Raw genomic sequence first — 13,089 nt, 5'->3', positions numbered from 1 at the left:
CATATTATTAAGATCCCTTTCACCCCCTTCCTGGGTGATGCCCCAGGCTCAAGCGTAAACAAGTCCTTCCGAATCCCTCCCAGCAGGACCAACGAAGCCACAGGTGCAGACAGGCACAAGTGTGACAATTAATTGGCCTTTCCAACACTTATCCAATTATTGGCGATGCTCCCTCCAGCTGGAGAATAATCAGCACATAATCCCCTTAGGAGCAAGCTTGCCCCCCTGCTCAGAGCCTGCTAGAGGCAGAGGTGGGGGGAAGGGGAGACTGTTAGCCAGGCAAGAAAAGGCCTGATAACCTGCTTATTGAGTACTGATTATGCAAACAACAGAGTACTTGAAGCTGCACAGCAGGCAGCAGAGCCAAGCCTGAAAGGCCTCTCGAGGGATCTACTTCATACTAATGTATAAGAATCATAACTGTTCCAAGATCCAACCCAAGGCTCATGTAAATACGCCAGCTCTTCCTTTCACAGAGCAGCCTAAGACAGTGACACAGTTTGGGGCCACTGCCAAAGAGGGTAATATAAATAAATTTGCTGAAAGGTGTGAATTCCCCAACAGATGCCAGCTGGATTTCATGGGCTGTCATCACCCAAATATTTGTATTGCCTGCACTCACAAAAATGCTAACTATTCCATGCAGCGTTCCTGGGAGAGGGGAGTTCCCATCCATCGCTCAGCATCTGAAGAAAGGCATTTTCTCACCTGGCCATCACATACCACACACAACAAGTAGGAGTCAAAATAACTATGAAGTCAAAATGGAAAGCCCTTCATGGCCTGGGGGACCCACATATCTACAGGAGCACTCCCTCAGTATGCCCCACTGGAATGCTTGCGCTTCATCTGAGCAGTCTCTTAGAAGGCACCGCCCTGCAAACAGGTAAGATTGACAGCTGCATTCTCTGTGTGCAGCCCCCACCTTGTGCAATGGCCGGACTGAGGAGGTCAGGAAGGTGTCCACACATCTACCATTCTGCAGAACATGCAAAACAGACTTGTTAGGGTTGTAGTTTATTATATACAATATTGCTTGAACTGCATTGTTTTTCTGATTTTATAATCCACCTCAGGAGGATACTGAGTAGGGTTGCCAGGTGGGTGGTATTGACAGGCAATTGCCCGCCAATCCACCTAGCCGCTCCGTGGCCGTGACTGTGTGCACGTGCAGGCGGCACACGCGATGATGGCGCTTCCAGTTTTACTTGTGGAAGCGCAGCATTGCCACAGCTGCTTTTGCACTCAAACCCCCGAAATCTTGGGATCTGAGTGTTAAATCAGCCATGGTGATGCGGCGCTTCCAGAAGTAAAACTGGAAGTGCCGCTATTGCATGAGCGATAGCCCCACCATAATATCACTATTATTTCTTACTCATTTTATTTTTACCCAGAGACTCTCAGCTGAGCTTACATGCTCAGATTCATGTATTTCCTCACAAGTATACACATCCTTGACATATAATGCTACTCCTCCCCCCTTCCTTATTTGTCTATCGCTTTTAAACAAGTGGTACCCCTCAATCTTAATATTCCAATTGTGAGGGTCATCCCATCAAGTTTCAGTAATGCATATTTGGTCATAGTCCCCATCCTGTATTAGGACTGTGGCTCAGTGGTAAAGCATCTGCTTGGCATGCAGAGGGTCCCAGGTTCAATCCCCGGCATCTCCAGTTAAAGGGACTAGGCAAGTAGGTGATGTGAAAGACCTCTGGAGAGGCCCTGGAAAGCCACTGCCGGTCTGAGTAGACAATACTGAAACTGATGGACCACGGGTCTGATTCAGTTGAAGGCAGCTTCATGTGTTCATGTGACTTCAAGTTCCTCCTGCTGGTTTCGCATACTCTGTGCCGAGCAGTATCATTTGTTCCCACATGGATGAGCATGCAAGGATACTAATCTGTGGGCTTGATGAGTCTCTCAAGCCTTTTTGTCACATCCTGGATGTGTGCACCTGGTAGACAACATACCTCTCGAGACAAGTCCAGTTGGCACACTTTAGCCTCTACCCCTCTCAGTAGGGAATCCCCAATTACCAGCACACCTCTCCCCCTATACTGGGGAGTGTAAGCTCGAGTCCTCTCATCCACAGGGGCCTGAGAAATTTCCTTCAAGCTTCAGGGAGGCTGGAGGAGTAGCCCTTGTTCCAGTGGTCCAGAATCAATATCTATGGGGAGATCCTGGAACCAGTTGCTCAGCAACAGAGGCTCAGAATGTCTCCTGATTTTCCTGCTCCTGTGGGTTACATTCTTCCATGCATCCTCCTCTTGTGTTGAGTGCTCCTCCATTTCCTGAGATACCTTTCCCTCCTCCTCCTGTTGCCTTCTCAAGAGTGCTTCGTGCATTCTGTCCATGAACTCTTCACCTTCCCTTATAAAATGGAGTGTGGACAAGCGTGCCTCAAGTCCCTGATCTTCTCCTCCAGTAGGGCTACCAACTTACACATGCTGCAAGAGTAATTGCTGTTACCCTCAGGTAAGAATACAAACATGCCACAGAGTTTGCGTGTCACTGCCTCAGCTCCCTCACCAGCCATGCTGCTTTGATTCACTGCAGAAGTGGTTCAGTTTTTCTTGCACTCCCCTAACAGCTCTCCTGCCAAACTGCCTCCCAAGACTTCCTGCTTACAGAACAAAAAGGTTAACACATATGGGATGTAAGAATTTCTCAGCTTCTTACAAGGCCCCCAGGCCTGACCGCCAGGCAAAGAGCCACAGGGCAAGAGGTCTTGAGCTCTCACCCGTTGGCTCACGCCAAAGGCTCGTACCTCTGGAGGGGAGGAGCCTTACAAGGTTCAAGGCTCAACCAGCAGAGGGCGGGGACAGCAGTTAGCCCCAGGCAAACAGACCCTCCCCAATCAGCAGTAAATCGTCTTCTGCAATCAGCCACAATCAGCACTCTAGCAGCTCTGTGTCCTGCTCCTTCTCCAAGCCCAGCTGACTGTGAAAGGAGAGGCTTTGCTTCTACACTGTAGCAGCACTGTTGTGTATGCATTCATGAACACTGCGCCAAAGTATGGAAAGCCTAAATCATTTCTGTAGGTTTCCATTCTCATTTTTTTAACTGGTTAAGAGAAGAGACATTCCTCCAACCAGTTAGCAAAGTTGGGAAGAGAGGAGGGGGGAAACAATGTGTAACAGTCTGGCATGTTACACTGAACATACTGAGCAAAAATAAATTGTATATACTGCATTCATCTGTATGCATCACCTCTCCCTTGTACGCATGTCACGTGACTTCAGTTTAGCATGCTGCTCACAGGACGACCCTCTCTTTCTTTCCATTTCCCAATCCTTCACTAGCAGCCGCTGCTTTTCTATTCATTTACTATTCAGTTCATGCTTTCAAGCTGCTCAGAAACCAATCTCAAGCCCATTAGTGCTGCCTGCTGTGGGGAGAAGCAGTATGCACCGCCTAGAGAGCAATACCAAAGGAAAAAAGTGATCAGTCCTATCCACCAAGGACAGGAAGAGCGGAGGCTCCGAAGCTGTCTGGGTCTCCCATTCTGCACCAAAGTTTTAACCGAGACAAAAAGTTACACAGCCTATTCTCAATAGCTAAAATTTCTCCACATGACTGTGTAGGTAATACAGCTGCATGGAAAAAGCATAGTGTGAAAGCCCTGAAAACCAAGAAGAACGAGACCCACAGGCTTCCAGGGAAAAGGTTGCTGTGCGAACAGTCCGTTTACACACTTGTCTTTCTTCACATGATCATATGCTACATGCATATGACTGCATGGTGGAATTCAATGGCGTGGGCCAGCCCTGATTCTTAGCCACATTTGATTAGGAATAAAAGAACTCTCCGTATACAAACAGAGCTGAGTTCAAAATATTGTCGAAGGCTTTCACGGTCAGAGTTCATCGGTTCTTGTAGGTCAGTGGTGGCGAACCTATGGCACGAGTGCCAGAGGGAGCACACAGAGCCCTCTCTGTGGGCACGCGTGCCATCGCCCCAGCAAATCCAAAGAAAAATCTCCCATGCATTTTGGCCATTTGGTCCCTCCCCTCGCCCACTGGCCGCACTAAGACCCTGGGGGATCCGCCCGGGCCTGCCTCCTGCCTTCCTTTCCCCCCTGCTTCCCGGAGCCTCCCGATGGGCCTCCGAGCGGCTTCGGGGCAGCAGCAACAGGCAGCGGCAGCGGGGCAGGCATGGAGTGGCGAAGCCGGTGGCTGCTGCTGCAGCTGGCTGCCCTGGCCGGCACACAGTACAAGAAGTACAGCTTCCGCGGCTTCCCGGCTGCCGAGTTGCTGTCGCTGCAGCACACCTACGTGCTGGAGCAGTACGAGGGTGAGGGCTGGAAGGAGAGTGTCCGCGCCCTGGAGGCCAGCCTGCGCCTCCACTGCCTGCTGCGCAACAGAGAGGAGCACTGCCACCAGGAGTACGCCGGCGGCGAGGCACCGGGGGAGCCCTGGCTCGGGGAGCCAGCCTTTGGAGAGCTGGGCCCCGGCATCACGCCAGACGAGGGGCTGGCTGAGCTGGAGCTCTTCGGGCGCGTCCTGTGGCGCGCCTCCTGCCTGCGGCGCTGCAAGCACGGGCTGCCTGTCTTCCTGCTCCGCTACCCGCCAGCCGAGACCCTGCGCAACTTCCAGAGACACACCCCTTACCTGTACCTGCACTACGCACTCTGTAAGGTGAGGGGCGCCCCCCCCCCGGAGACCGTCTGACCGCGTGATCCTGTGCAGAGCGACTCCACCAGCATGGGATGAAGTGGGGATGTTAATGTATGAGTTGTTTTTTCTAAACTACAACCTCAGTATTCAGGTTAAATTGCCGTGTTGGCACTTTGCGATAAATAAGTGGGTTTTGGGTTGCAGTTTGGGCACTCGGTCTCTAAAAGGTTCGCCATCACTGTTGTAGGTTATCCGGGCTGTGTGACTGTGGTCTTGGTATTTTCTTTCCTGATGTTTCGCCTGCAGCTGTGGCAGGCATCTTCAGAGGAGTAACACTGAAGGAGAGGTCCTTCAGTGTTACTCCTCTGAAGATGCCTGCCACAGCTGCTGGCAAAACGTCAGGAAAGAAAATACCAAGACCACAGTCACACAGCCCGGATAACCTACAAGAACTGAAGAGCTGAGTTCCTTTGACAGAAAGTGAAATGTATCTACGTACCCCAGGTGTCCTGCTTAGCACCACACCCAGTAATGCTACTTGTCAGGCAAAAGCGTAAACGGAACTATGCAGAAGAGCTGGCTAGGCAGGCAGCCTCAACACAACAGAATAGCCAAGTCTGCCAGGTGTTAATCTCATTTGCTGTCTGAGACAATGCAGAATCAGTGCTGCAACAGGGTAGCAATGAAGAACAGGTTGAGCCTACCTTATCCGGACTGCTTGGGACCACAAGTGGTTTGTATTTCGGATCTTTCCATATTTTGGAATATTTGCATATACATAATGAGATATCTTGGGGATGGGACCCAAGTCTAAACACAAAATTCATTTATGTTTTATATATGTTTTGTACACCCTTTATACACATAACCTGAATGTAACTTTAAACAATACTGTTGATAATTTTGTGTACACTGAACCATCAGAAAGCAAACTGGCGTGCTGCTGAGGGCCTGTGAGTAATGCCTGCATGCCGGCTCAAAAAGTCTGGTTTTCAGGTCAGTCCAGATATCGGATGTCCAGATAAGGGATACTCATCCTGTAATGTTTTGACAGGGTTTCGTTTCTTACAGCAGTGATAGTTACTAGAGTCTATCAACCTTGAGTGAGGAAAGCTGACAGGGACTCTGCAAGAATCAGGGCAGTAAGGAAGGCTGCCTGGCCCCACTCCAGTGAGGGTAATTCCATGCTGCCAATACTGTATTCCTGCTGTGATGGCAACTGGACACCAGATTTCTTTTTGGCCTACCGCCCGGGTCTCTCACACAGTCCTGTTCCTCTCACTGTTTTGGCAACCCTGTAAGCACCATGAGCCTGTTCCTTTTCTCTGAAGATAATCCTCCAAGGTGCCTTGCCAGCTTTGCTTAATTTGGTTTGCCAACCTCCAGGTGGGATCTAGAGATCTCCTAGAAGTACAACCAATCTCTAGACTACAGAGATCAGTACCTCTGGAGAAAACAGCTGCCTTGGAGGATGAAATCTTTGGCATTATACCCTGTTGAGGTCCCTCTCTTCCCCAAACCCTCCCCTCCCCAGGCCCTACTCCCAAATCCCCAGGAATCTCCCAACCCATAGTTGGCAACCCTAGGGAGCCAACATGGTGTAGTGGTTAAGAGTGGTCGTTTGGAGCAGTGGACTTTGATCTGGAGAATTGGGCTTGATTCCCCACTCCTCCACATGAGCAGCGGAGGCTAATCTGGTGAACTGGATTTGTTTCCCCACTCTTACACATGAAGTTAGCTGGGTGGCCTTGGGCTAGTCACACTCTCTCAGCCCCACCTACCTCACAGGGTGTCTGTTGTGGGGAGGGGAAGGGAAAGTGATTGTAAACTAGTTTGATTCTTCTTTAAGTGGTAGAGAAACTCGGCATATAAAAACCAACTCTTCCTCTTCTTCTTCTAGCTGTAATGGCTTCATCAAGCTCAGACTATTTCCTGTTACACTACCAGTTTAGCACTCTATAGAGCCTAAAACATTAGATCTGAACAACATCATGACACCAGGTGAACATTATGCTGACAAACCAAATGCAGCCTAATATCAAAGAAATGGAAGGACCAGCTCCTCCTGTACTAATCAGCCAGTCAGCTAAGATCTCCTCTCTGCGTACCTACCTTCAGAGATGTGATGGGTGGCAACTAGAGACTGGGCATATTCTGCAGCAGCACCTCCCATTTGGAATGCCCTCCCCCCTGTGCCTACTTTACTGTCTCTTAGGCGCCAGTCCAAAACACATATTTTTACCCAGGCTCTTAGTTAGGGGGTTAACTTACCACCTTTTAAAAATAGTCTGCTTCTGGCCTGAGGTCTGTTTTATGGAAAGTTTTTACGCTGTTTACGTCCAATAGTGTGTTTTTAATGTCTTGTTGTATATTGTTATGTTACTTTAATTGTAAGCCTCCTTCAAGCAGGACTCTGAAGCGGCAGAATAGAAATATTCTAAATAAGTAAATAAATATTAGCAACTGACTTGTCCATAAGTTCTCCTCAGCCTCCAATTGCTGTTTGCTGGAATATTTGTGTGGATGAAGATACCAGTGGATACGGGAAATGCCTAAACTATGGGCCAAACGAAACAATATGGCATCTCCAAGTCCACCCTAGCGACACACAAATATTTGGTAAGGGTGAGTTCCCATTAGGGAACTCCTTTTAATAGCACATATGGGCCCAATTCTGATCAGGACCACCATGGCGAGGGGGAAGGACTTCTGCCTTCTCTTCTGAGCCATTTTTCCAACCTGAAATGACACTGGAGGGGGGCATATGGGCAAATAACAGGAAGTGCCTAAATTATCCCTGCTATCTGTTTGAAGAGGCAAGGCGAAGGATAATTCCATCTGCTGGGAATAAACAAGATATAAGCAGATAGGCATAAAAAGAGTCTATAATGTAATTCTAAAGGCAAAACGGCTACTCAAGAGCTCTTCTCCACCTCCAACATTCCTGCACAGCAACTGGCTCCAATGGGTTCCCTTCTTCCTACAATTTGTAGGACTGGTTAGCTATACACAGTTCTCTTGAAGCTGTGTGCATTTTCTTTCACAGAACCCTTGATGCAACAACCTCTTCAGTAAACTACAAGGACCCAAAAGATACAGTCTAGGGAAACTTACGAATGGGAAAGCAAAAGATCCCAGTGTAATGTTATGAATTTCACAAAACATGCAAAGAGGGATGCTTTCTGAACTAGAACTGATTTACATACAGACCAGCTTTGAATGAGAAACACAGAATTGTTGTTTACAAAATAAAAAGGATCTGTCTTCTGTGTTCACGCAGATGAACAATTTAGAGATGCAGACATCTACTACAGCTGCCCAATACTTCCTGTTTGGAGTAATCGCCTACCATTCTTGAAGGTCTGAGTTTGATCCAGATGTTTGGGCAGAAAGGAGAGCAGCTGACAGGTTAGGGCCGGATATGGAAAAACTGAGTGTATATATTCCCCACCGCCATCCATGAAGCTAGTTCAGTGGGGAGCCTTGAACAAGTCAATCTTACTCATTCTGTCCTACCTCACTACCCCGTTGTGTGGTCAGAACACAACTCTAAGCTCCTTGAAGGAAAACCAGCATATGAGCATAACGAACAAGTACCCCAAGGGATGCACTTACCTCCCGCAGTTTGTCCATCTCATTCTGCAGCACCTGCTTAGCCAACTCACTCTCGACGAGCCGCTGGCGCAAATCCTCATTCTCTTCCTCCAGCTTAATCCGCTTTTTCTCCACGGCTTCCAGCTCATTATGTAGACGGACAGAGACATCTTTGGCTACCTGAAGGTGCAGCCAGGAACAAAGAAAACACAACATGAAGCTAGGCCCTTAGGACTGATGCACAAGGTTTGAACAACTATCATTTAGCAGAAGTACCAACAGTAGGCATTATACTCTACAGTTTAGATTCAGAGCCATTTCCTGTCTCTGCTCCAAAATGCTCATGCATCTCAGGCACTAGCATTGGACCAAAAATAGCATTCCTAATCTGCTTTAAAAGATTTTCTTTCAAAAATACATATTAACATTCAATAGCTTAAAATACTAGTAACTAACCAGCTTTCACAAATTTAATTTTACAAATCCATTAGAGCTCCATTAACACAACCAGAGGAGGAGGAGGAGGAGGAGAAAAAGAAGAAGAAGAGTTGGTTTTTATATGCTGAGTTTCTCTAAAATGAAGAATCAAACCGGCTTACAATCACCCTCCCTTCCCCTCCCCACAACAAACACCTTGTGAAGTAGGTGGGGCTGAAGGAGCTCTTAGAGAGCTGTGACTAGCCCAGTCACCCAGTTGGCTTCATGTGGAGGAGTGGGGAAACCAACCCAGTTCACCAGATTAGTGTCCGCCGCTCATGTGGAGGAGTGGGAAATCAAACCCGGTTCTCCAGATTAGAGTCCACCGCTCCAAACCACCGCTCTTAAACACTATACCACGTTGGCTCTCTGACTGAAAAGTTGTCAGTGAGGCTCTTCTTGTGGCCTAGCCCTCATGGATCAGTCTTGCAAACACTGGGGGCTTCATACATTAATCAGAAAGCAGTGAAAGAGGAAGTCCCAGTGAGTCATGCTTTGGGATAATGTTTGAAGAATTCACATATTTCCCCAGTGAGAGAATGCATGAGCTGTGCCCTATACTGACAGTACACACATCTCTCTGAGTTTACACAATATCCAAAAGTAGGGAGAGGAGTACAATTCAATTGCACATAATCTGTTGCTGCATCTTTGTAATATACAAAGCAGCTCTTCGTCTTCAATACAAGTTGAGGTTGCATTATTCTTTTATACTTTCTTGCTCAGCCCTAGAAAATAACTGTTTTTGTAAAACAAAAGCTTGAAGCACCCAGGTTCTCACTTGCCAATTCTCTCAGAATTCACAGAAGTACACAGGGAAAACTAGGACTATTACCCTCATAGAGCTTTCTCCCAAGAGTCAGAGGATGTTTTAAAAAATTGATCAAAGTGGAAAGCATGGGAAAGGGTCAAAGTGCATACCCCTAGATAAACTGTGAGAAGCTTCACAGAGGCTGTCATCGACGGGACAGCAGACAATTTAAAGATTTCAGTAGCACTGGCCAAATTTCCCATGATTATAAGTATGGGTATAAAACCCCCAAAATTCTCTAACATAGGTAGAGGCCTTGGCACTAAAACTCGGCCAGCTCAAGTCAGGATGCAAAGCTAAGACATAAGCAGAAGACTCAGACCATATTGGAAAGAGTTAGCACACTACCAAAAAAAACCCAAAATAATGGAAACAATTAAGATGAAATTGAAAGTCTGAACTGCACCTCCTGCTTATCAGCTCAGGAACTTTTTTGAGATTACGACTATGTCAGGGTCAGCTGGTACTGATTCCAATTAGAACAGTTTCATGAAATGGCCATAGGCAGGAAGCATAGTCAGAAAGGTTGAGTCCAAAAAGAAAGCAGTGGGGCGGGAGGTCAAATAAACAGGCAGGATAGAGCAAGCCTCTTTCACATCGGTTACAGAATCCAAGGGGTCAGAACAACCGCTTATACAGCCTCAGCCCTGCCCTGGTTGGCTCTCTTGGGGCCAAACTACACACGACCTTTTACACAAGTTTGCCACAGGGACTTGTTTAGAAGGACCACATGGGGCCCAATTCTGATCTGGGCCACAGTGCAGAGGGAGGGGGGCTCCGATCTTCCACCAGCACTGTTTTACAGGGCCAATGCTGCCCAAGGACCCCCAACGCTGCAATCCTGTTCCCCTGCTGCACTGTTACACAGGAATGGCCACCAGGGACTTGCAGCTACAGTATGGCCGCAAGTCCCCATGGCACACTCATGTATAATGTAACATGGAGCTTGGCCTCTAGCCACCTTTCCCTGCAGGGTGAGCTGGGCTGTAGATCCCAAACTGGCCACTTGTGGAATGGCACCGTGGTGCCCTTCAGGATCATTTCTTGCCTGGGGTGCTGGGCCGAGGCTCCCAGAGTCCTAGGCGAGAGATTCCCAATGCCCAACAGATGGTCAGATTAAAATATCAGAAACAGGAAGCCCGGTAAAGACTGGCGGAGTCACGGAACTAAGAGCAGTCCCTTAAAACTGAGGTTATGGCTCATCCCATCCATAGCCACGGGGAAGCTGGCAAGCAGTGCCAGAAAGATGGATGACCTTTATGTTCAAATTATCCGCCAAATCCCAATAATGAACTCCAGACCCTGGCAGCCCCAAAACATGGGTCTGTCTGTATGACCAGAGTGGATATCTAGTAAGCCTATAAGCAGCACCAGAACTGCCTCTAGGAAAGCTGGCACTTGTATATTAAAGTTCTGTCTACAAACTACAGTGAACTACACACACACACTCTTTTGGGGGGGGATTGTTTCCGTGATGGTATCACAGCAGCATATATCAGAGAAGGTTGCTGCTCCTAAAGTCTATGCCTGTGGTAGGGTAGTGAGCTATAATATACAGAACAAGGCTCTTTTTCCTGATAGGGCAGTTCATTGGTATGGATTTTACAACACAACAGATGTGAAGGTCAAAGGGTAGCGATACAGTGCTTTAAAACAATCATGATGGACATGACAGGTTGGAGAAGAAGGGGTGCTGCACTGAGTTCTGGGGGGGGGGAACATGCAGTGACCCCCTAGGCAGCTAATGGCAGAGAGGGGTCTGCCCTACGGTTCACCTTTTGCAATTATTTATGCAAATCCCCAGTTGCATCCTGCCTATGGGAACTGACAAGTGAGCTAGCCAAGGAGAAAGTGGGCAGTGCAGCAGCTGCCATGGAATTAGCACAGCTTGGAGATGTAGCATGAACACCAAACAGGGGGAAAGCTCCAGTTATTTCCTGTTTCTGCAAGCAAAATACTCGATCACAGTGCATGGTAAGACAACCAGCAGACAGCTGTTAGGGGCTTTAGGGAAAGAGAACAGAGAAATGCAGCCTGACAAGCATATGGGAGCTATCACATCTTATCCAGCTTAGAAGAGAACCAGCCCATGTGGTGACCTGTATAAATTAAAACAGAAGGGGGAGGGAGCAAAACAAAATGATGCATTTCTGAATCCTGAAAGTTTCCTCCAATGAAACCTATGCTCATATCCTTATAACAATTGTAGCTTCTGTGTTCCTTGTTCAAGATGCCGAACTCCACAGGTTAGCTACTCAGCAACTGGCTGTGCTGACACCATGAAGGGGCTAATAGAAAGATTTAGTCTACCACCGCTAATGTTTTTGCTGTCAAGTCACAGCTGTCTTATGGTGACCCCTGGTGGGGTTTTCAAGGCAAAGAGACGTTCGGAGGTGGTTTGCCATTGCCTGCCTCCGCATCACAGCCCTGGTATTCCTTGAAGGTCTCCCATCCAAATACTTGCCAGGGTTAACCCTGCTTAGCTTCTGAGATCTGATGAAATCAGGCTAGCCTGGGCTATCCAGGCCCGGGCATTTAGTCTACCAAAAGCCCTAACTGCAGAAGAGTATCTAAAGAGCATGGCACATAAACACAAAAAGTACCAAACCAAGCTGTTCCTGTGGAGACACGTTGGAATGGCAGAGCTCAAAGCAGGGCTGGAGTGAAATGTCCAGTTCCTCGAGGCCAGATTGTTGTAGGGAGCCCCCCAAAAAAGAAGACAATTCATTTGGTTGTGCTGACTTCCAAAGCACACCAGCAGGAAACCTTGAAGAAGTCTGGTGAAACCACTCTGGAGAATACCTGAGCTTAGCCTATCACAGCTTCATCTATAAGCAAGAAAAAAATCTTGGAAACAACCTGCCAGTCAGAAGGCAAGAATATTACGCTATGTAGCTCCTGAACAGGTAAAAGGCCTAACCATAAGGAAGTCAAAAAAGGGGGGAAGTGTGTGGAAGTCTGTGTGCCAGGCAAAGGAAAATGGGGAACAAGTACAGTACTGCCTCATACTTGGTTTTTGTTTTTTTGTTTTAATGAAAATTATCTTCTGTCTCAAATTAATAGCCATGAAGCACATGTAGGGGACATGGGGCTGGGATAGAAGTGTGGATGTTGGAACCTTATATGAGTAGGAAAACTTGCAACCTGACCCAGAAGGCTTTATTCTGGTTAGGCAGGACCACCTGTCCTACTCAGGCCCAATTGTGCAAAGAGTCTTCCTTACCAAGGCAGCTGACTTCTCTGCAGTCCCTTCTCTGGGCCACAACTGAAAAGCACACCGGCTGAAACTCCACCTGACGTCCTTCATGCTGCCACTTCCCGACACACAGACTAAGGCCAACAGATTGCATCCCCCATCCCATGGTGGCCAAACGTCTACAATCCCAGTGCACACACAGACTAATGCCAACAGATTGCATCCCCCACCCCATGGTGGCCAAACGTCTACAATCCCAGTGCATCGTTTATCGACGGTCCCATTTTGCTCATTGTGCTGACTCCCTCTGTGTAACCTGCCTTGAGCGCCTGTGAGAAAGGTGGACTATAAATAAAATAAATAAATAAACAGATCTAGAATTCTCAACATATCAA

At 47.8% G+C, this 13,089-nt stretch overlaps 1 protein-coding gene across 2 annotated transcripts in view; it reads right to left on the bottom strand.

The window, feature by feature from the left end:
* Positions 1-13,089, bottom strand: part of SOGA1 (suppressor of glucose, autophagy associated 1) — a 92,064-nt gene that overhangs the window by 48,288 nt on the left and 30,687 nt on the right. For both annotated transcript variants that reach the window (XM_056845191.1, XM_056845192.1), the window contains exon 3: positions 8,232-8,390. In XM_056845191.1, coding sequence (XP_056701169.1) covers positions 8,232-8,390 — 159 coding nt within the window. The remainder of the gene's footprint in view (positions 1-8,231; positions 8,391-13,089) is intronic.

This window comes from Euleptes europaea, chromosome 2 (genome assembly GCF_029931775.1).
Source record: "Euleptes europaea isolate rEulEur1 chromosome 2, rEulEur1.hap1, whole genome shotgun sequence".
Classification (NCBI taxonomy): domain Eukaryota; kingdom Metazoa; phylum Chordata; class Lepidosauria; order Squamata; family Sphaerodactylidae; genus Euleptes; species Euleptes europaea.
This window is presented reverse-complemented; position numbering and strand designations above follow the sequence as displayed.